The following is a 23,495-nucleotide window of genomic DNA, read 5'->3' as shown; positions in this document are numbered from 1 at the left end:
ATAATGATAATGGTAATGATAATGATGATAATAATCATAATAATAATAACATGGAAATAATAATGTGTTTCTATAAAATCCATATTAAATCCACAGGATCGAGATTAAAACACAGGAGGACATGAGATTAAAATTCATGCTTAAAACTGGCTGGGCAAAAATAAGAGAAATGAAAGACAAATAGAGGAGGGTTTATACGGAATGGATAAAAAAACAGCGAAGAATCATAGAATCAAAGAGTTGGAAGAGACCTCATGGGCCATCCAGTCCAACCCCCTGCCAAGAAGCAGGAATATTGCATTCAAATCACCCTTGACAGATGGCCATCCAGCCTCTGTTTAAAAGCTTCCAAAGAAGGAGACACATATAAGTTAAGGTTATTGTGCTCATGGTTAAAGACAAAGAGGAAATATGTGGTCTGGGTGATGGGTGATAGGGTTGGGAAGATTGGAACCGTTACCAATTATTAATACAAAATATTATTGAAAACAAACAAACAAACCTGTCTTCCATCGAGACTCCTTCTTTCCAGTTCCCGAAGGAGGCCCCTCCTGCAGGGAAGGGAAAGGGAAACCAAGGAAGGGAAGACAGAGGGGAGGAAAAAGGCTCAGATGCAAAGCAGTTTAAAAGATTCAATTCCACATCCACAGATATTAGAATCATTATTCCCCCCCCCCCCCATACTCTCTCTATATATATGTACAGTAGAGTCTCGCTTATCCAGCCTTCGCTTATCCGACATTCCATCTTATCCGACGCTCTTTTCTCCAGCATTTCCTCTTCAATTAAAGGAGCGCTCCCCAATTCTCTTTCCATTCCCAATAAGTGAAAAAGGCGAGACAAGGAGGAAGAGGAGGGAGGAAAGGGTGGAAAGAGGCAGGACCAGAAGGGGAAGCGTCCTCCCTCCTTCCCTCTGTTATTTCCACGCTCCTCTTCCCCATCCGGGCACTTCCTGTTGGGTTGCTCTAGCCTCAAGGTGTTGCCTTGCCTTAACCCTTTGAGTCATTGCTGATAGTATTCCAGGTGTCTAGTGCTGCGTCAGATGGGTAACAGGAGGAGACTCCGTATTATCCGACATTTTTGTTTATCCGACGTTCTGCCAACCCATTTATATCGGATAAGTGAAACTCTACTGCAGGGGTCCTCAAACTAAGGCCCGGGGCCCGGATACGGCCCTCCAAGGTCATTTACCCATCCCTCGCTCAGAGTCAACCTAAATTTGAAATGACTTGAAAACACACAACAACAACAACAATCCTATCTCATGAGTCAAAAGCAGGCCCACATTTCCCATTGAAATACTAGTAAGTTTATATTTGTGTGGTGAAGTGTAAATTTTAACCTACAGTTATGTATAATTATAGATAGGTGTTTAAAAGGGTATTTAAAATAGCATAACTGGGGGGATGGTAGCCAGCTCAGCTCACTCTGAGTTGGGTTGCCATGGAAAAAGGGGAGGAGCCAACTGCCACTTGGCAGGGCGGGCATTTTAAAACAGTCAGTCTGTAGTCTGTGACTGTGACCTGGCCCTCTGTTTAAAAGGTTTGTGGACCCCTGCTCTAAAGAGATGTGCCTCTAAGAGTTGAGAAACATTGAAACCATTAAGCTTCTTCTATACTTCAATACACTTGTTACAGTTTCTTTTAAAGCCAACCCTCTGCTACGAATACTTTCAAGTCAAGCCGTGCTACACATTGAAGAAAGACCAACGAAGTATTACAAGTTATTAGCTGTGTTATCAATTTTGTAAATCCATGACAACTAGTAGGAGACCCTGATAAATCAGTGATGACCCTACTACTTCTGGTGTCGTCGTTACAAAGTGGTGGCATCGTTACAATTTGTTTAAATCGTTCTTCATTTTAATTATTGTATTGTTTTTAAGTGATTTTTGCACTACAAATAAGATATGTGGTGTGCATAGGAATTCATTCATGTTTTTTTTCAAATTATAATCCGGCCCTCCAACAGTTTGAGGAACTGTGACCTGGCCCTCTTTTTAAAATGTTTGTGGACCCCTGCTCTACTGTATAACATTTCCCTTTTCCCCACACACATACAAGGAGGAGGGTATAAAAGTCAGGTAAGAAAGAAAGAAAAAGGAGAAATTTGAGTTATTGTGAGTAATTTAAGTCTAATATTTCACAGAGGAGGAGACAGGAAAAAAGCCAATGTACATAGTTATGTTTATTGCATCTAATTTTCAAGGCTTCAGAAAAATGTAGCAGGTTTGTGGGTTAAATCTTGACTGTGACATCCATCGGGAATATGATCCTAAGAGAGGTGGTGGAAATACCCCAGAGGGAACTAAGATACTGCATTTCTAAGTGGAAGGTCCTGTAAAAATAGATGGCATGAGAAATAAAACTTTGAAAGACTGGATAGAAGATCTTGGTTCAAAGAAATGGAACGCTACATTAAATTAATCAAGAATGAGATGAAGATGCGAGTTAAAACAGGACTTGCTGTTCAAAAATATGAACAAGTAATGTGTTGTTGTTTATTCGTTCAGTGGCTTCCGACTCCTCGTGACCTCATGGACCAGCCCACGCCACGCCAGAGCTTTGGCCACTCCCAGCTCCTTCAAAGCCAGTAGTCACTTCAAGGATACCATCTTGCCCTTGGTCGGCCCCTTTTCCTTTTTCCTTCCCTTTTCCCCAGCATCATTCTCTTCTCCAAGCTTCCCTGTCTTCTCATTATGTGGTCAAAGTACTTCATCTTTGCCTCTAATATCCTTCCCTCCAATGAGCACTTGGACTTTATTTCCTGGAGGATGGACTGGTTTGATCTTCTTACGGTCCAAAACACTCTCTTCCTTTGCTCAGCCTTCCTTATGGTCCAGCTCTCACATCCATAGGTTACTACGGGTAATACCATTGCTTTGACTATGAGGATCTTCGTTGCCAGTGTGATGTCTTTGTTGTTGTTGTTCATTCGTTCAGTCGTCTCCGACTCTTCGTGATCTCATGGACCAGCCCACGCCAGAGCTCCCTGTCGGCTGTCACCACCCCCAGCTCCTTCAAGGTCAGTCCAGTCACTTCAAGGATGCCATCCATCCATCTTTCCCTTGGTCGGCCCCTTTTCCTTTTACCTTCCACTTTCCCCAGCATAATTGTCTTCTCTAGGCTTTGCTGTCTCCTCATGATGTGGCCAAAGTACTTCAACTTTGTCTCTAGTATCCTTCCCTCCAATGAGCAGTCGGGCTTTATTTCCTGGAGGATGGACTGGTTGGATCTTCTTGCAGTCCAAGGCACTCTCAGAACTTTCCTCCAACACCACAGTTCAAAAGCATCGATCTTCCTTCGCTCAGCCTTCCCTCTGGTCCAGGTCTCACATGCGTAGGTTACTACAGGGAATACCATGGCTTTGACTAGGCGGATCTTTGTTGCCAGTGTGATGTCTCTGCTCTTTACTATTTTATCGAGATTGGACGTTGCTCTCCTCCCGAGAAGGAAACGTCTTCTGATTTCCTGGCCACAGTCTGCATCTGCAGTCATCTTTGCACCTAGAAATACAAAGTCTGTCACGGCCTCCACATTTTTTCATGTCTCTACTCTTCACTATTTTATTGAGATTGGTCATTGCTCTCCTCCCAAGAAAGAAACATCTTCTGATTTCCCTGCCACATGCACAATGGAGGACCTTCTGACAGCCACACCACAGGCACTCCAACTGGCCAGCTTCTGGTCAAAGGACATTTAGTATCATGCCAAGTTTTTTAAACTTTGGGTTGTTGTAAGTTTTTCAGGCTGTATGGCCATGTTCTAGAAGTATTCTCTCCTGACGTTTTGCCTGCATCTTTGGCAGGCATCCTCAGAGGTTGTGAGGTCTGTTGGAAACTAGGAAAAATGGGTTTATATATCTGTGGAAAGTCCAGGCTGGGAGAAAGAACTCTTGTCTGTTGGAGCTAGGTGTGACTGTTCCAATTGGCCACCTTGATTAGCATTTGATGGCCTGACAGTTTTTAGGTAACAAGAAATTCAATGTATTTAATAAATGTGGATTTAATATATATAGGTATGAATGGGTTGAATGGAAGGATGTATGGCTGGAGTTAATAATTTTGGAAACACCAAAATTATTAACACCAAAATATTCCAAAGGAAATAAGACACGCCCCATCCATCCCGGGCTGGCTTTGAACTCATAAATAAATAAATAAATAAATACTCATAGTACTTATTGTATGAGGGGTGGAGGTAGCTCAGGCCTGGGCTGACTTGGGCCCTCCCTCCAGGTATTTTGGATTCCAACTCCAGCATTTCTAACAGACTCAGGCTTTTTCCTTTAAAGGAAGGGGCCTGAGACTGTTAAGAATGCTGGGAATTGGAGTCCAAAACACCCGGAGCGCCCAAGTTTGCCCAGGCCTAAGTTAGCTGGTTTCCACAACAGGCCTCTCTTTTTCTCTCTCATTTCCCGCCCGTGACGTCACCTCCGAACTGCCTCGGTCCCGTCTCATCACGGCCTTCTTCCTTCTTCCCACTTCTCGTGGCGTTGCCTAGCAACCTGATCAGGGAGGCCGGAGCCAATCAGAGGGAAGGAGAGGAGCGGAGGCCGTCTTCTCCGCGCGGGAGCCGAAAAGGACCAATGGGAGGGCGCGGACTAAGCCAGGCCAATCGGCGCCTTGCAAATCACACAGCCAGCCAATAGGAGAGCGAGAGGGGAGGAGACTTCATTTCCGGCGGCTTTTCGGCTTCCTCGCCGTTGCCAGGACGACGGCGACGACGCAGCGAGGATGAAAAGGGGCGTCTCCGCGCTGTTTTTGTGCCTGCTCTTCGGGCCCTTCATCCAGGGCACCGTCTACTTCCGGGAGCAGTTCCTGGATGGAGGTGGGCGCGGCTCAGGGGCGGGGCATCCTTTTGTATTAGCATTTAGTGGCCTTGCAGCTTCAAGGTCTGGCTGGTTGCTGCCTGGGGGAATCCTTTGTTGGGAGGTGATTAGCTGACCCTTAGCTGAGCTCTTAGGATTACCTGGGAAGGAATCCCACTGGAGCATTGCAACACACCCAAATACCTGGGAGTCACTTTGGACCGTGAATATCAAGCAAAATGTGGGCGCTAGAAACAACATTATACGAAAGCTGACTGGCACAACCTGGGGATCACAACCAGACACAGTGAAGATATCTGCCCTTGCGCTTTGCTACTCTGCTGCTGAGTACGCATGCCCAGTGTGGAACACATCACACTAAAACAGTAGATGTGGTTCTTAATGAGACATGCCACATTATCACGAGCCCCCGGTGGCGCAGTGGGTTAAAGCACTGTGCTGGCAAGACTGAAGACCGACAGGTCGCAGGTTCGAATCCAGGAAGAGGCGGATGAGCTCCCTCTATTCGCTCCAGCTCCTCATGCGGGGACATGAGAGAAGCCTCCCACAAGTATGATAAAACATCAAAAAAATCATCCAGGCGTCCCCTGGGCAACGTCCTTGCAGACGGCCAATTCTCTCACAACAGGAGCGGTTGCTCCTGACACGACAAAAAAAATAAATAAAAATCACGGGTTGTCTGCGCCCTACACCACTGGAGAAATTACACTGTCTAGCCGGTATAGCACCACCTGACATTCGCTGGGAAGTAGCAGCCAATAGTGAAAGGACCAAGGCAGAGACATCTCCAGCTCATCCCCTGTTTGGGTATCAGCCAGCACGTCAATGACTTAAATCTAGAAATAGTTTTCTAAGATCTATAGAGACACTTGCTGGAACACCCCAGCAAGCGACAGTCCAAAAGTGGCAGGCTCAAACCCAGAACCTCAATCCGTGGGTGATACCAGATGAGAGACTCCCTCCTAGGCACACAGAAGACTGGGCGACTTGGAAGGCACTGAACAGACTGCGCTCTGGCACCACGAGATGCAGAGCCAACCTTCAGAAATGGGGCTACAGGGTGGAATCGTCGACATGCGAGTGCGGAGAAGAATAAACCACTGACCACCTGCTGCAATGCACCCTGAGCCCTGCTACATGCACAATGGAGGACCTTCTTGCGGCAACACCAGAGGCACTCCAAGTGGCCAAATACTGGTCAAAGGACATTTAAGCAACTACCAAGTCTGCAGAATCTGTGGGTTTTTTTAATCTGTGTGTTTGTTTTGTTCTGTTAGAAATGTAATACAATGGTATGGTTGCTGATGACACGAGTAATAAAATAAATAAGCTGACCCTGATGTTTTCTTGGGGGAATCCAACAAAGGATTCCCCCAGGCAGTAAGCAATCAGACCTTGAAGCTGCAAGACCATTACATGCTAATAGAGGCAGCCAATTCACAACATTCACACTTACCTCTAACAGACAAGAGTTCTTTCTCCCACCCTGAACATTATCCCACAGGGATATATATAAACCCCACTTGCTTAGTTTCCAACAGACCACACAACCTCTGAGGATGCCTGCTATAAATGCGGGCAAAACGTCTTGAGAGAATGCTTCTGGAACATGGCCAGACAGCCCAGAAAACTCACAACCCAGTGATTCCGGTCATGAAAACCTTTAATGGACACAGACAAAAGTTCTTTCTTCTACCCTAGACATTAGCCCACAGGTATATAAACCTCACTTGCCTAGTTTCCAACAGACCTCACGACCTCTGAGGATGGCTGCCATAGATGCAGACAAAACGTCAGGAGAGAATGCTTCTGGAACATGGCCATGCAGCCCAGAAAACTCACAGCAATCCACTAAAAATAATTGATTAATTTTATCCCACTTTTCTCCCACAGGTGGGACTCCAAGCAGCAAACAAATGGTTAAAGAAATTCCATAATCCAAAGCACAACAACATCCCCCAACCCAAGCAAATAACCAATTACCAACACATTATAAAAACACATTTAAAAACCAAATAAATTATTATTATTTATTATTATTTACTGTATTTATATTCCGCCCTTCTCACCCTGAAGGGGTCTCAGAGCAGATCACAATGCACGCATACATGGTAAACATTCAATGCCGTTTCTGATATACAAGACATACAGACAGATAGAGGCCATTCAGAAGTTCTTCCACTTCGGATCCTGGAGGTTGCTTGATTTGGTCACAGGGGGAGCTGTCACTTCATCCACTATGATGCCGAGCCCCGCTTTAAGCGGGCCCTAATTTATCTACTCACAGCACAGCTGTTTTCAAATTGCTTAGGTGGACTTAGCTTGGCTAATTTTTTAACAGCTATTAACTGTCGGGTGCTCAACCCTGACTCGGGCTTCAAACTTGCCACCTTTTGGTCCGCAGTGATTTATTGCAGCTCATTAACCAGCTGTGCTACAAGCCCAGCATAATAAATAATAAAGGACCCCCCTGGCGGCCAATGGTTCAGATCCAGGGAGCAGGGTGAACTCCCACTGTCAGCCCCAGCTTCTGCCAACATAACAGTTAAAGTATTACTGCTACTACTATTGTTATTATTAGGGCCCCCTGGTGACACAGCAGGTTAAACCACTGAGCTGCTGAACTTGCTGACCAAAAGGTTGGCAGTTTGAATCTGGGGAGTGGGGTGAGCTTCCGCTTTTAGCCCCAGCTTCTGCCAACCTAGAGGTTCAAAAACATGCAAATGTGAGTAGATCTATAGGTACCGCTCCCGCGGGAAGGTAACGGCACTCCATGCAGTCATGCCAGTAGCCACATGACCTTGGAGCTTATCGTAAGGAAGACCTTATCTCAAGATGGATGGAAGCTCTTGCTATTGGGTCTAGTAGACATTCTGGCGATGGTCCTCATTAATGGTACCTCCTCAGATAAAATGCTCAAAATGAAGATTGACAGGTGTTGAGGTTGAAATATGCCATTGAAGTAAATGTAAAAGCAGAATTTTGTGACGCACATTGTGATGCCTGTATGATGCATGCATATTATTTTAAAGGGTATATAAACCAAGTCTTTTCTTTGTTCTGTGCCCTGTTTTCCTGGCTTACCAGGAGGGTCCATATCCGGTTGGTGCCAACCAAGAATAAACCCTGCTTTTCAGACCTTGGGAACTCTCTTTGTCTTTTTCCCCTCAAACTGCCATTTCAATGCCAGAGAGAGGTGCCTAGTGTTTTTATTCCTGGTGAGATCCGACCAAAGCCGAAGAGAGCGGGACTTGGACTTCTCTCCCTCTCGACACTCTCCTTCTTTGGACAAGGGTGAGAATCACTCCGGCTTCCCCTTCTCTTCTCTGCAGCAAAATGGCAGGAGCGGTGGGTGCTCTCCGAGCATCGAGGCAACTACGGGAAGTTCAGGCTGACGGCAGGGGCCTTTTATGGTGACCGGGAACTCGACAAAGGTTCGTGAGTCTTTCAGTGTAACTGTCATTCCTCCCCTCTCCCCAAAGCCTTTACAATTTCCCTTATTGGGCCTTAGTTGTCCAACAACTCCTTTGCAGCAGGTTAGTTAGTCTGAGGGTGCCGAGGAGCCTAGCGGCTGTAACATCTTCCAAGTGTAAGGTCAAGGAAACTTAGTTTAATACATTTTAGTTAACTATTAGAGGACTTTCAGCATAATGATTAGTGTCTATTTGTCTGTGCATTTTTTGTTTTTTATTGTTGATATATGGTCAGTGGACCAATTAATAAAAAGATAGATCAATCTATTGGGTTGTTGTAGGTTTTTCGGGCTGTATGGCTATATTCTAGAAGCATTCCCTCTTGACGTTTCACCTGCATCTATGGCAGGCATCCTTAGAGGTTGTGAGGTCTGTTGGAAACTAGGAAAATTAGGTTTATATGTCTGTGGAAAGCCCAGGTGAAAGAAAGAACTCTTGTCTGTTGGAGCTAGGTGTGAATGTTTCAATTGGCCACCTTGACTAGCATTTGATGACCTAGCAGCTTTTGGGTGTGGCTTGTTCCTGCCTGGGGGAATCCTTTGTTGAGAGGTGATTAGCTGTTCCTGATTGTTTTTTGTCCTGAGTTCCCCTGTGTTTAAGTGTTGTTCTTTATTGATTGTTATGATTTTAGAGCTTTTTTTAATGCTAGTAGCCAGATGTTGTTCATTTTCATGGTTTCCTCCTTTCTGCTGAAATTGTCCACATCTTGTGGATTTCAATGGCTTCTCTGTGTAGCCTGACATGGTGGTGTTAGAGTGGTCCAGCATTTCTGTGTTCTCAAATAATATGCTGTGTCCAGGTTGGTTTATCAGGTGCTTTGCTATGGCTGACTTCTCTGGTTGAAGTAGTCTGCAGTGCCTTTCATGTTCCTTGATTCGTGTTTGGGCAATGCTGCATTTGGTGGTCCCTATGTAGACTTGTCCACAGCTGCATGGTACACGGTAGACTCCTGCAGAAGTGAGAGGATCCTTCTTGTCCTTTGCTGAACGTAACATTTGTTGGGTTTTCTTGGTGGGTCTGTAGATAGTTTGTATGTTGTGTTTCCTTATCAGCTTCCCTATGCAGTCAGTGGTTCCCTTGATGTATGGCAAGATCACTTTTCCACTGGGTGGATCTTTGTCTTGACTCTCGTGGCTTGTTCTCAATCTTGCAGCTCTTTTGATGTCTGTGGTGGTGTCTACATTGGCTTGTAGAGCCCAGTTTACGTGGTTCAGTTCGTCTTGGAGGATTCTTTTTGCACGGTCTGCCAGGGCTTTAATGGTGCTTCTTTTTTTGACTTGGGTGATGGTTGTGATACAATATTTGAACAAGTTAAGTTGGCTTTTCAGGGTTGGTAGATATGTTAACGCCCTGTTTTAATTGGGATTCCTCCCCTCCAATCCCATGATTCCCATGTTAATTCTATCCAATAAGGGGTGTCTTTGCTGGTTAAACAGTTTCATGGTTGACATCTCACTGTGAAAATGGTGCTGCTCAATGCCTTAATTCCTAGCCAGTGTTCCTAATTAAGACTTTAAAATAGGAGATGTCTTAAAAAGGTTTTCAGTAGTTTCTTCTGATGTTTAATACTGCTTCGACACTTGTATATTTCTATATTTTAAGTTGTATTGCCATGCTTTTCTGCTGTGTGATATACTTTCGAATGATGCGTGCAGATCCATATAAGGTGGCCTTTTGCAGTTGACAGATGATCATTTTGTCAATGTTTATGGTTTCCAAATCCTGGCTGAGATCTTTTGGCACGGCACCCAGTGCGCCAATGACCACTGGGACCACCTGTACTGGTTTATGCCAGAGCTTTTGCAGTTCGATTTTGAGATCCTGATAATGGCTGAGTTTTTCATGTTGTTTTTCCTCAATGTGACTGTCACCTGGTATGGCGACATCAATAATCCAAACTTTTCTTTTCCACAATCGTGATGTCTGGTGTATTGTGTTCCAATGCTTTGTCAGTCTGGATTCAAAAGTCCCACAGTATTTTTGCGTGTTAATTTTCCACTACCTTTGCTGGTTTATGATCCCACCAATTCTTTACTGCTGGCAGGTAGTACTTGTGATATTATTATTATTATTATTCTGCAGAAGGAACAAAGGGGCGGGCCAGCTTGAACTGAGCCAGGCAAGTACCACACAGAGGAAAGGAAAGGACAGCTTTTAAACAGAGGTTTTTTAAAATTCACACCATATGCACATTTCTACCCCACTTTCTTCCCCTCCTTTGCCTCCTCTTTCCTTCAGGCAACCAAAGCACGTGCTGCAATTAGCAAGCAGTTAACAATGGCTATTATCTTCACCTTTGCCTCTTCACTATGAACTTTAGGCCTGCAGACCAGCGAAAACCTGAAGTTCTATGCCATCTCAGCACGCTTTCAGCCCTTCAGCAATGCCGGGCGGCCTCTGGTCCTGCAATATACCGTGAAGCACGAGCAGAAGATGGACTGTGGCGGTGGATACATCAAGCTCTTCCCGGCGGATATGGACCAGAGAAACATGAGTGGCGCATCCCCCTACTATATCATGTTCGGTGAGCAAAGGCCTGCCTTCCACACCAGGAGGCGGCAGCAACATCCAGTCTTTTACACCAGGAAGCCAACTCTCCCCTATTTTCTAGGTCCAGATATATGCAGCTCCGACGTACGCAAAGTCCATGTCATTTTGAGGTACAAGGACAAGCTTTACCCCATTAAGAAAGAGATCCGCTGCAAAGTAAGTCCTATGCAAGCCCCCAAGTGATGAACATGATCAGTTCTGGAGGTTTGTTCTGAAGTTGTCATGAATGACTTTTCAATAACTTTGAAGCATAGGTTCTTTTTATTGCAATTTCCAGTGTGAGAGGGTAGATAAGATTACAGAAAAACATTTAGACAAGGAATGAAATTGGACATACAGACATACAGATTCTATGCAACTACATTGGATTTACAATTACATTGGTTAACAAGCAAACAAAGGGGAATTACATTTTCACTCAACATTCACACACATGTACACGCATTCATCCACATGCATCCAAAATATTACCATATCCTTTTCTCCCTCCTTGGAGAAACACCTGTTAGACCAGACCCTGCTTCCCTGCAGCCTGCCAACGTATAGTTCCATAACCCCTGGAGGTCTCTTCCAAATTCCATTAACGAGTTCACCCAGAAGCAGCTACCTGGCCTGAGTTGACACCCAGCCTCTTGGGCCGCCCCCTGAGCTCTCCTTTCCTCTGCAGGTGGACGGATTCACACACCTGTACACCCTGGTTCTGAGGCCAGACCACACCTACCAAGTGAAGATCGACAACGCCAAGGTTGCCTCGGGGCTTCTGGAGGACGACTGGGCCTTCCTGCCGCCCAAGACCCTCAATGACCCGCGGGTGGAGAAACCGCATGACTGGGATGACCGGCCCGAAGTGGACGATCCAGATGACACAAAGCCAGAGGTGCTTCTCTTCTCTCTCCTGCCAAGGAGAGGCTTCCTATTATCATTGTTGTCTACCCATCTTCTTGCATCATTGGTCTATCCCAGGGGTCATAGAATCAAAGAGTTGGAAGAGACCTCATGGGCCATCCAGTCCAACCCCCTGGCAAGAAGCAGGAACATTGCATTCAAATCACCCCTGACAGATGGCCATCCAGCCCCTGTTTAAAAGCTTCCAAAAAAGGAGCCTCCACCACACTCCAAAGCAGAGAGTTCCACTGCTGAACGGCTCTCACAGTCAGGAAGTTCTTCCTCATGTTCAGATGGAATCTCCTCTCTTGTAGTTTGAAACCATTGTTCCGCATCCTAGTCTCCAGGGAAGCAGAAAACAAGCTTGCTCCCTCCTCCCTGTAGCTTCCTCTCACATATTTATACATGGCTAACTATCATATCTCCTCTCAGCCTTCTCTTCTTCAGGCTAAACATGCCCAGCTCCTTAAGCCGCTCCTCATAGGGCTTGTTCTCCAGACCCTTGATCATTTTAGTCGCCCTCTTTGGGACACATTCCAGATATTTTGAATATCTCTCTTGAATTGTGGTGCCCAGAACTGGACACAATATTCCAGGTGTGGTCTAACCAGAGCAGAATAGAGGGGTAGCATGACTTCCCTAGATCTAGACACTATGCTCCTATTGATGCAGGCCAAAATCCCATTGGCTTTTTTTGCTGCCACATCACATTGTTGGCTCATGTTTAACTTGTTGTCCACGAGGACTCCAAGATCTTTTTCACACGTACTGCTCTCGAGCCAGGCATCCTCAAACTAAGGCCCGGGGGCCGGATACGGCCCTCCAAGGTCATTTACCCGGCCCTCGCTCAGGGTCAACCTAAGTCTGAAATGACTTGAAAGCATACAACAACAACAACAATCCTACCTCATCAGCCGAAACCAGGCCCACACTTCCCATTAAAATACTAATAAGTTTATATTTGCTAAAATTGTTCTTCATTTTAATTATTGTATTGTTTTTAAGTGTTTTTTTTGCACTACAAATAAGATATGTGCATAGGAATTCATTCTTTTTTTTTTCCAAATTATAATCCGGCCCTCCAACAGTTTGAGGGACTGTGACCTGGCCCTCTGTTCAAAAAGTATGAGGACCCCTGATCTATCCTATCTTTCTTGTACTATTTGTCTATCTGTTCTATCTATCCATCTGCCTACGTATCTTCTTTCTATCTCTCTCATCTCTCATTCAGCCCATCCCCGTTCTGCATTGCTATTATTGTAATCATTATTCCCATAGAGCCCCAAGGAACCCTAAGGGCCTAAGGGCCATTCAGTCCACCCCCACTCTGCCAAGCAGCAAGATACAACTGCTATTATTATTATTATTATTATGATTCCCATAGAGCCAGAGGGGACGCCAAGGGCCATCCAGTCCCTTTGAGCTTCTACTTCACGGCCCTGTTCTCTATCTTTTCCGCCGTAGGACTGGGACGTTTCGGAGTTCATTCTGGACACCAGCGCTGAGCGTCCGGCAGATTGGGACGAGGCTAAGCAGGGCCGGTGGCAGCCCCCACTCCTCCAGAACCCACTCTACCGGGTGAGGCTTCCTCTTCCTCTGCTCTGCCTTGGTGGATGGAGACTCATAAACACAGGCTTGTGCTTTCCTTTCAGGGGGAATGGAAGCCCCGGCGGATCCCGAACCCCAAGTACCGTGGCGTTTGGCCCCATCCCCAGGTTGTGAACCCCGAATTTGCTCCGGACTCAAGCATTGCAGTCTACCATGACATTGGGGCGATTGGACTGGAGCTTTGGCAGGTTGGTTAGGATCCCCTCTTGTTCTTGTGCTGCCTGGGTAATTTTTCCTTCCAATAATATTTTTATTAATTTTTTATTGTTAAAATCCTCCCAACCATATCTGGAGTCCTATACCATTTCAATATGAAATTTATAATATAAAATTTATATAATACTACTTGCGATGCCCAAGTTATTTGAAAAAAGGATTGTTTGTTTTGGGGTGTTAGGTAATATCATTTAGTTAATTAGTAACACTATTAGAAAAAAAAGAGTTTTTGTCTTGGTTTTTTAAATTAATGCTGTTTCCGCCAGCTGGATCCAGATAAAGGGTTGCATAGCCTTGCAGATAATGAATTAATGAGCAGACAAGACCGTTTACAATTAAGGCTTCGGAGAAACACTCGCTTGGCCAGCAAGCGAGAAGCCAAAGGGGCCCAAGGTCAACGCAATGCTTTCATGTTCGCAAAGGGTATTTAGTCTTGTAGCTGACAGGCAGTTGTCAGTCCAACTTTGCTCTTCCCATGTTAACCTCTGGAGATTTCCCTTGGCTTTTCGCAGCACACTTCTTGCTTCCTGAGTCTGGGATTTGGGTCTTGTTTTCCACTGTTTACCATGGACATTTGTTTGACCATTGCTAAGGGATTATGCTTCATGTTTTTGCCTTTGGATCTTGGGAACTTTGCCTTTACATTTAAGTCTCTGTTTTGCCTATGGAACTATTGCATTTCTATTTCTTTGTTTTGCTTTTGCTTTTCTCAATAAACTACAAAACCCTACAGCCTTGGTGTGGTGGTGTCTGGAGCAAGGTGAAAACTACCCTGAGTTGCAACAAATCCCACAAACAAACTTTACATTTTTATTTATATAGACTAGCGGTCCCCTGCCATGAGTTGCAGTAGCGCAGTCTGGTGGAAAATAACGGAATGAGAAAGTGTTGCCTTCTAATATATGTAATTTCTTTCTGCTTGTGGGTATTTCTTGTTGTGTCTTTGTCAGTGTTGGTGTAGAGATTGTCTGCTTTGCCTACTCTGGAACATGCAACAGATAATTCTCCTTCTTTAGGGGTCCCTTTCAAATCTATGATACTATATTTGTCATTTACATATGTGTATGTGTGTGAATCATATCTATCTATCTATGGCTAGATGGCCCTTTGTCAGGAAGGCTTTGATTATGTTTTCTTGCCCTGGTGAAGGGCGTTGGACTGGATGGTCTTAAGGCAGCATTTCTCAACCTGGGAGTCAGGACCCCTGGGGGGAGGGGGGTCACAAGGGGGTGTCAGAAGGGTCTCCAAAGATCACCAGAAAACACAGTGTTTTCTGTTTGTCATGTGGGTTCTATGTGGGAAGTTTGGTCCAATTCTATCATTGATCAGAATGCTCTTGATTGCAAGTGAACTATAAATATCAGTATCTACAACTCCCAAATGTCAAGGTCTCTTTCCCCCAAACTCCATCTGTTTTCATATCTCGGCATATGGGGTATTCATGCTAAGTTTGGACAAAGGCTTTGATTATGTTTCCCCCAAACTCCATCTGTGTTCATATTTGGGCATATGGAATATTCCTGCCAAGTTTGCTCCAGATCCATCAATATTTGAGTCCACAGTGCTCTCTGGGTATAGGTGAACTACAACTCCCAAACTCAAGGTCAATGCCCACCAAACCCTTCTAGTGTTTTCTGTTGGTCATGGGAGTCCTGTATGCCACGTTTGGTTCAATTCCATCATTGGTGGAGTTCAGAATGCTCTTTGATTGTAGGTGAACTATAAATCCCAGCTATTACAACTCCCAAACGACAAAATAATTTTTTTGAGTGATTGTCACTCCTTAGGTTAGTATTTGTGGGCAAATTTGGTGGCATTTCGTCCAGTGGTTTTTCAGTTATGTTAATCCCACAAACAAACATTACATTTGTATTTATATAGATTAAAAAGCCACAGAAAATGACCCAATCTGTCCCTCTTCTTTTTAAAAAATCCTTTCCTGCAGGTCAGATCTGGCACCATTTTTGACAACTTCTTGATTTCCGATGATGAAGAGTACGCTGAAGAATTTGGGGAGGATACTTGGGGGGAGACCAAGGTGAGAGACCCCCCCCCCCTTCTTCCTGTTTGGGCCGGCAAAAGGCCACACGCAGAGTGCAAAACAAAACCCATGTCTTCAACTGAGCGCCTTGCTTCACCAATGTTTAACATCTACACAAATGATCAGCTACATCCAGAAGGGACAGAGAGTTTCATCTATACTGACGATCGTGCCATCACCGTATATGCAGGGAGCTTTGAAATGGTTGAACAGACACTCTCCAAAGCTTTAGGCACTCTTACTGCCTATTACAGGGAAAACCACCTGATTCCTAATCCATCTAAAATGCAGATGTATGCTTTTAATCTTAAGAACAGACAAGCATCTTGAGGTCTGAGAATTACCTGGGAAGGAATCCCACTGGAGCATTGCAGCGCACCCAAATACCTGGGAGTCACTCTGGACCGTGCTCTGACTTACAAGAAGCACTGTTTGACTATCAGGCAAAAAGTGGGTACTAGAAACAATATCATATGAAAGCTGACTGGCACAACCTAGGGATCACAACCAGACACAGTGTAGACATCTGCCCTTGCACTTTGCTACTCTGCTGCTGAGTATGCATGTCCCATGTGGAACACATCTCACCACGCTAAAACAGTGGATGTGGCTCTTAATGAGACATGCCGCATTATCACGGGGTGTCTGCGCCCTACACCACTGGAGAAATTACACTGTTTAGCCGGTATTGCACCATCTGACATCCACCGGGAAATAGCAGCCAATAGTGAAAGGACCAAGGCAGTGACATCTCCAGCTCATCCCTTGTTTGGGTATCAGCCAGCACGTCAATGACTTAAATCACGAAATAGTTTTCTAAGATCTATAGAGACACTTGCTGGAACACCCCAGCAAGCGAGAGTTCAAAAGTGGCAGGCTCAAACCCAGAACCTCAATCAATGACTAATACCAAATGAGAGATTCCCCCCTAGGCACACAGAGGACTGGGCGCCTTGGAAGGCTGGGCGACTGGGCGACTTGAAAGGCCTCCTGGCACCACGAGATGCAGAGCCAACCTCAAGAAATGGGGCTACAAAGTGGAATCCACAACATGCGAGTGCGGAGAAGAGCAAACCACTGACCACCTGCTGCAATGCAACCTGAGCCCTGCTACATGCACAAGGGAGGACCTTCTTGCGGCAACACCAGAGGCACTCCAAGTGGCCAGATACTGGTCAAAGGACATTTAATCAACTGCCAAGCTTGCAAACTTTGTGTTTTTTTAAAAAAAATACAACTGTACTCTTGGTTCACTTCTGATATGAGAAATAAACCGACCCCCTTTTTTTCCAGGACCCCGAACAGGAGATGAACAAGCAGCAGATTGAGGAGGAGAGAAGAAAGGAACAGATTGAGGAAGAGAGGAAAAGGAAGGAGAGGAAAGCAGCCAAGAAGAAGGGAACGAAGAAGAAGGAGAAGAAGAAGAAAAAGAAGAAGGCAGCAAAGGCCCAGAGGGAAGAACTCTGATGCTGCATCTACACTGCCCTTTAATCTAGTTTCTGAATCCATATTATTATCTGCCTTGAACTGGATTTTGGACTTCAACTCCCACAATTCCTAGCAGCCAGTATTATATTATTATTATATTCCTATTATATATTTTGCTTTATTTTATTATTATTATTATTATTATTATTATTACTATTATATATTTTGCTTTATTTTATTATTATTATATTCCTATTATATATTTTGCTTTATTTTATTATTATTATATTCCTATTATATATTTTGCTTTATTTTATTATTATTATATTCCTATTATATATTTTGCTTTATTTTATTATTATTATATTCCTATTATATATTTTGCTTTATTTTATTATTATTATATTACTATTAAATATTTTGCTTTATTTTATTATTATATTACTATTATATATTTTGCTTTATTATTATTTTATTCTATGTTTATGATTATTTTGTTATATATTATGATATTTTGCTTTATTATTTTATTTGTCTGTTATTATATTTTAACATTAGGAATGGTGAGAGTTGAAGTCCAAAACACCTGGGGGCAGGGCCAAAGTGGGCTCAATGCCAGTTCTAGGCTGTCATACCAGTTCAAATCAGATGCAGAAACTGGATTATTTCCTGGCATCGATAGGCCTGGATGCCCTCTTATGGGAAGTTCTAAGTTTATTTCAAATTTTAATAAATGGGGTGTTTCCCTATCCTCAAATTGAGATTCCAGTTGTATACTCTGGGCTGAAAGAGGGTGTATGTTTTTGAGCATGCGCAGAGAAGAGGCATGGTAGAAGGGTTAAGGAAGTGGTCTGCAAACACTTAGAAACAAATGTGGTCATTGCTAATAGTCAACATGGATTTATCAAAAACAAGTCATGCCAGACTAATCTGATCTCTTTTTACGATAGAGTTACAAGCTGGGTAGATGCGGGGAATGCCGTGGATGTAGCGTACCTGGATTTCAGTAAGGCCTTCGACAAGGTCCCCCATGACCTTCTGGCAAGGAAACTAGTCCAATGTGGGCTAGGCAAAACTACGGTGAGGTGGATCTGTAATTGGTTAAGTGGACGAACCAAGAGGGTGATTCTCCCCAATGCTTCCTCTTCATCTTGGAAAGAAGTGACAAGCGGAGTGCCACAGGGTCCCGTCCTGGGCCCGGTCCTGTTCAACATCTTTATTAATGACTTAGATGAAGGGTTAGAAGGCAGGATCATCAAGTTTGCAGACGACACGAAATTGGGAGGGAGAGCCAATACTTCAGAGGACAGGAGCAGGATTCAAAACGATCTTGACAGATTAGAGAGATGGGCCAAAACTAACAAAATGAAGTTCAACAGGGACAAATGCAAGATACTCCACTTTGGCAAGAAAAACGAAATGCAAAGATACAGAATGGGGGACAATGCCTGGCTCGAGAGCAGTACGTGTGAAAAAGATCTTGGAGTCCTCGTGGACAACAAGTTAAACATGAGCCAACAATGTGATGTGGCGGCAAAAAAAGCCAATGGGATTTTGGCCTGCATCAATAGGAGCATAGTGTCTAGATCTAGGGAAGTAATGCTACCCCTCTATTCTGTTTTGGTTAGACCACATCTGGAATATTGTGTCCAGTTCTGGGCACCACAATTCAAGAGAGATATTGACAAGCTGGAATGTGTCCAGAGGAGAGCGACTAAAATGATAAAAGGTCTGGAGAACAAGCCCTATGAGGAGCGGCTTAAGGAGCTGGGCATGTTTAGCCTGAAGAAGAGAAGGCTGAGAGGGGATATGATAGCCATGTATAAATATGTGAGAGGGAGGAGGGAGCAAGCTTGTTTTCTGCTTCCCTGGAGACTAGGACGCGGAACAATGGCTTCAAACTACAAGAGAGGAGATTCCATCTGAACATGAGGAAGAACTTCCTGACTGTGAGAGCCTTTCAGCAGTGGAACTCTCTGCCCCGGAGTGTGGTGGAGGCTCCTTCTTTGGAAGCTTTTAAACAGAGGCTGGATGGCCATCTGTCAGGGGTGATTTGAATGCAATATTCCTGCTTCTTGGCAGGGGGTTGGACTGGATGGCCCATGAGGTCTCTTCCAACTCCTTGATTCTATGATTCTAAGGGAGGTGGAGAGTGTGAGCATGCGCAGAGGAGAGTTCTGAGATGGGAGGTGTTGTGTCTGTGAGCATGCGCAAAGAAGAGGCACAGTAGACATGAGTAACTTTGGGCATGCGCAGAGAAGAGTTCTGAGATGGGAGGTGGAGTTGTGTCTTTGAGCATGCACAAAGAAGAGGCTCAGTAGACAGGAGTAACTTTGGGCATGCGCAGAAGAGAGTTCTCCGTATACGGGGGAGCGACTTTGAGCATGCGCAGAAAAGAGTTCTCCGATGGGAGGTGGAGTGTGTCTTTGAAAATGCGCAAAGAACCTCCTCAGTGGAAGGGAGGCGGAGAGTGACTGAGCATGCGCGGGGAATAGACTCCGATTGGGCGTGCGTGTGTTGAGCTGCAGGGTGGCGCTGCTTTCTCCCCCAAGTGGCCACGCCCCTGGCTTTCGGAGACCACGCCCCTCCCGGCGGCGGCGGCGGCGGCGGTGGCGGTGGCGGCGGAGCAAGATGGCGGCGCTGGGCTCGCTGGGCGGAGGAAGTGCCGCGCAGGTAAGGCGGAAGACAGAGGGCGAGCCCCGGGGCTCTCGGTTAACCGGCAGATCGGCTGGATGAAGGCGATTTCCGGCTACCTGAGAGCCCCGCCCGATCCCTCCTTACAGATGGCCACCCGGCCTCATTCATCAATATAATGAGCTCCAAGGGGGAACTTAGGGCGGAAGAGGCCCACCCGGAACACAGGCCGATCCCCCCCGGCAGATGGCCGTCCACATTGAACGTTTCACAGGGAAACAGGGCTAGAGAGTCATAGAAACCTCAAGGTTTAAGTGGCCTTCAATCAGGCAGGAATACCCCGTTCGATCCCTCCTGACAGATGGCCGTCCAGCCTCGTCCACATTGAACGTTTCACGGGGAAATAGGGCTAGAGAATCAAAGAAACCTTAAAGTTTAAGTGGCCTTCAATCAGGCAGGAATACCCAATCCGATCACTCATGACAGCCTCGTCCATATTGAACATTTCACAGGGAAACAGGGCTAGAGAATCATAGAAGCCTCAAGTTGGAAGAGGCCTTCAATCAGGCAGGAATACCCAATCCTATCCCTCCTGACAGATGGCCGTCCAGCCTTGTCCACATTGAACGTTTCACGGGGAAATAGGGCTAAAGAATCATAGAACCCTCAAGGTTTAAGTGGCCTTCAATCAGGCAGGAATACCCAGTGCGATCCCTCCCGACAGATGGCCGTCCAGCCTCATCTGCATTGAACGTTTCACAGGGAAATAGGGCTAGAGAATCATAGAAGCCTCAAAGTTTAAGTGGCCTTCAATCAGGCAGGAATACCCAATCCGATCCCTCATGACAGATGGCCGTCCAGCCTCGTCCACATTGAGCGTTTCACAGGGAAACAGGGCTAGAGAATCATAGAACCCTCTAGTTGGAAGAGGCCTTCCATCAGGCAGGAATACCCAGTCCGATCCCCCCCGACAGATGTCCGTTCGGCCTCGTCCACATTGAACGTTTCACGGGGAAACAGGGCTAGGGAGTCATAGAAGCCTCAAGTTGGAAGAGACCTTCAATCAGGCAGGAATACCCAGTCCAATCCCTCCTGACAGATGGCCGTTCGACCTCGTCCAAATTCAACGTTTCACAGGGAAACAGGGCTAGAGAATCATAGAACCCTCAAGTTGGAAGAGGCCTTCAATCAGGCAGGAATGCCAAATTGATCTTTCCTGACAGATGGCCGTCCAGCCTCGTCCACGTTGAACATTTCACGGGGAAATAGGGCTAGAGAATCATAGAAACCTCAAGGTTTAAGTGGCCTTCAATCAGGCAGGAATACCCAGTCCGATCCCTCCCGACAGATGGCTATTCAGCCTCGTCCACATTGAACGTTTTACAGGGAAACAGGGCTAGAGAATCATAGAAGCCTCAAAGTTTAAGTGGCCTTCAATCAGACAGGAATACCCACTCCGATCCCTCCCAACAGATGGCCGTCCAGCCTCATCTGCATTGAACGTTTCACAGGGAAACAGGGCTAGAGAATAATGGAAGCCTCAGGTTGAAAGAGGCCTTCAATCAGGCAGGAATGCCCAACCACTCATGACAGATGGCCGTTCAGCCTCGTCCACATTGAACGTTTCACGGGGAAACAGGGCTAGGGACTCATAAAAGCCTCAAGAAGAGGCCTTCCATCAGGCAGGAATACCCAGTCCGATCCCTCCCGACAGATGGCCGTTCGGCCTCGTCCACATTGAACGTTTCACAGGGAAACAGGGCTAGAGAATCATAGAACCCTCAAGTTGGAAGAGGCCTTCAATCAGGCAGGAATACGCAATCCGATCCCTCATGACAGATGGCCATCCAGCCTCGTCCACATCAAACATTTCACAGGAAAATATGGTTAGGGAATCATAGAACCCACAAGTTGGAAGAGGCCTTCAATCAGACAGGAATACCCAGTCCGATACCTCCTGACAGATGGCCTTCCAGACAGCTTTCTTCCTCGCATTGTGATGGGATCTCTTTTCCTGCCATTGGAAGCCATTGTGTCCCAGGCCCCTTCTCTGCTGCCACATTATTCCATCATCCACATTATTCCTTGCTTTGAACTGGATTGTATGAGTCGCCACTGGCTGCCATATACTTCCATTCAAAGCAGACCATCTGGCAGGGTAGAAGACAGGCTGAGTCTGTGGAGCAGCAGAGAGCAAGCTCTTCTCCTCCTCCTTTCATATCTCTGTATTTACCTATCAATCTGACTCTCCTGTTTTATTATCGTCCTTCTCTTCAAGCCAAACCTTGAGCCATTTCTGATCCATCTCCTTGAACGTTGAGATCCAAAACCGGACTCAGCCGTATTCCAAAGCCAAAGAAGTGAGTGCGGCTGGGTGTACACATGACATGGTCCAACTTTGGCCCTCCCTCCAGGTGTTTTGGACTTCAACTCCCACAATTCCTAACAGCCATAGACCCGTACCTATTATTGTTGTTACTATAGCACTGCACTTCATTCCCGGGACCCCTAGAATTTTTGAGCTTGCACTAATCTCGGCCCAGCCTTTTAAATTGCCTTGAACAGGCAGGATTACTTTTAATATATATGTGTTATGGCGACAATTTTTATTCTTATATTGTTTTGTTAATCTTATGGTTATGTTGTTTACTCTGTATGTATTGATGATGTTACTTGGAAATTGCTCTGTCCCCCCCTGGGGTAATAGAGCGGTATATAAATAAAGTTTTTATTATTATTATTCCCTTGACATTAAGTCTAGTCAAGTCCAACTCTGGTGGTTGGTGCTCATCTTCATTTTTGAGCCGAAGAGCTGGCGTTGTCCATAGACACCTCCAAGGTCATGTGGCCAGCATGACTGCATGGAGTGCCGTTGAAGTACTCACATTTGCATGTTTTCGAACTATGTTAGCAGAAGCTGGAGGAGCCCCCGATGGCGCAGTGGGTTAAACCTCTGTGCCGGCAGGACTGAAGACCGACAGGTCGCAGGTTTGAATCTGGGGAGAGGCGAATGAGCTCCCTCTATCAACTCCAGCTCTTCATGAGGGGACATGAGAGAAGCCTCCCACAAGGATGATAAAAACATCAAATCATCCAGGCATCCCCTGGGCAATGTCCCCTGGGAGAGATGGCTAGGGCAATAGACACAATTGCTCCGGAACGGCCCCTCTCAAGTAGCTGAGCTAAACCATCTCTTTGGTTCAATGAGGAGATGGCAGCGATGAAGTGAAGGAAGAAGAGCCTAGAGAGCGTGTGGCGTTCGGATCCGAGCGAGTCAAACCAAACACGGCTTGTAGCCTTTCTAAGGACATACGCCGTGGCAATAAAGGTCGCAAAGAAATCTTTCTATGCGGCCAATATTGCGTCTGCAAACAACCGTCCGGCGGAGCTGTTTCGAGTTGTCAGAGGTCTGTTAAATCCCACCGCCCCGGATGGGAACCCTGACACCTTGACGGCCCGCTGTGAAGCATTTGCTCGATTCTTCGCAAACAAAGTCGCTTTGATCTGTTCTGATCTGGACACCATGTTAACGGCAGTCTCTGAGGATGTAACAAGCGCATCTGCTTGTCCGATTTTAATGGATTCATTTCAATTGGTGAAACCCGAGGATGTGGACAAGATACTTGGAGGAATGAGGCCAGCCACATGCATCCTGGACCCCTGCCCATCCTGGCTTCTAAAGGAGGCCAGAGGGGGATTGGCCAAGTGGGTGAAGGTGGTGGTTAATGCCTCCCTTCAAGAAGGCAATATTCCAGTGAGCTTAAAACAAGCTATTATAAAACCGCTGTTGAAGAAACCATCACTGGACCCCACTCAATTCGTCAACTATC

General features: G+C 45.6%; 3 protein-coding genes across 7 annotated transcripts in view; 2 read left to right on the top strand and 1 right to left on the bottom strand.

The window, feature by feature from the left end:
• Positions 1-4,536, bottom strand: part of CXH19orf44 (chromosome X C19orf44 homolog) — a 52,092-nt gene extending 47,556 nt beyond the window's left edge. The window contains exons 1-2 of one of the 2 annotated variants that reach the window (XM_060784829.2): positions 4,433-4,536; positions 503-551 (exon numbers count right to left, since the gene is read on the bottom strand). In XM_060784829.2, coding sequence (XP_060640812.2) covers positions 503-551; positions 4,433-4,459 — 76 coding nt within the window. In that variant the 5' untranslated portion in view covers positions 4,460-4,536. The remainder of the gene's footprint in view (positions 1-502; positions 552-4,432) is intronic. The other variant, XM_060784828.2, reaches the window with a different exon arrangement.
• A 155-nt stretch (positions 4,537-4,691) lies between these two features.
• CALR3 (calreticulin 3) lies at positions 4,692-17,221 on the top strand. The gene is given in 10 exon segments (XM_067473571.1): positions 4,692-4,829; positions 8,163-8,264; positions 10,624-10,827; positions 10,915-11,009; positions 11,521-11,730; positions 13,203-13,316; positions 13,391-13,534; positions 15,508-15,600; positions 16,897-16,990; positions 16,993-17,221. Coding segments are annotated over 10 exon segments (1,257 nt in total). The 5' UTR covers positions 4,692-4,735; the 3' UTR covers positions 17,100-17,221.
• Positions 17,222-19,638: 2,417 nt separating this feature from the next.
• Positions 19,639-23,495, top strand: part of EPS15L1 (epidermal growth factor receptor pathway substrate 15 like 1) — an 84,706-nt gene continuing 80,849 nt past the window's right edge. For all 4 annotated transcript variants that reach the window (XM_067473570.1, XM_060784831.2, XM_060784830.2 and 1 more), the window contains exon 1: positions 19,639-19,704. In XM_067473570.1, coding sequence (XP_067329671.1) covers positions 19,663-19,704 — 42 coding nt within the window. In that variant the 5' untranslated portion in view covers positions 19,639-19,662. The remainder of the gene's footprint in view (positions 19,705-23,495) is intronic.

The sequence above is a fragment of the Anolis sagrei genome, chromosome X (assembly GCF_037176765.1).
Source record: "Anolis sagrei isolate rAnoSag1 chromosome X, rAnoSag1.mat, whole genome shotgun sequence".
Lineage (NCBI taxonomy): Eukaryota > Metazoa > Chordata > Lepidosauria > Squamata > Dactyloidae > Anolis > Anolis sagrei.
This window is presented reverse-complemented; position numbering and strand designations above follow the sequence as displayed.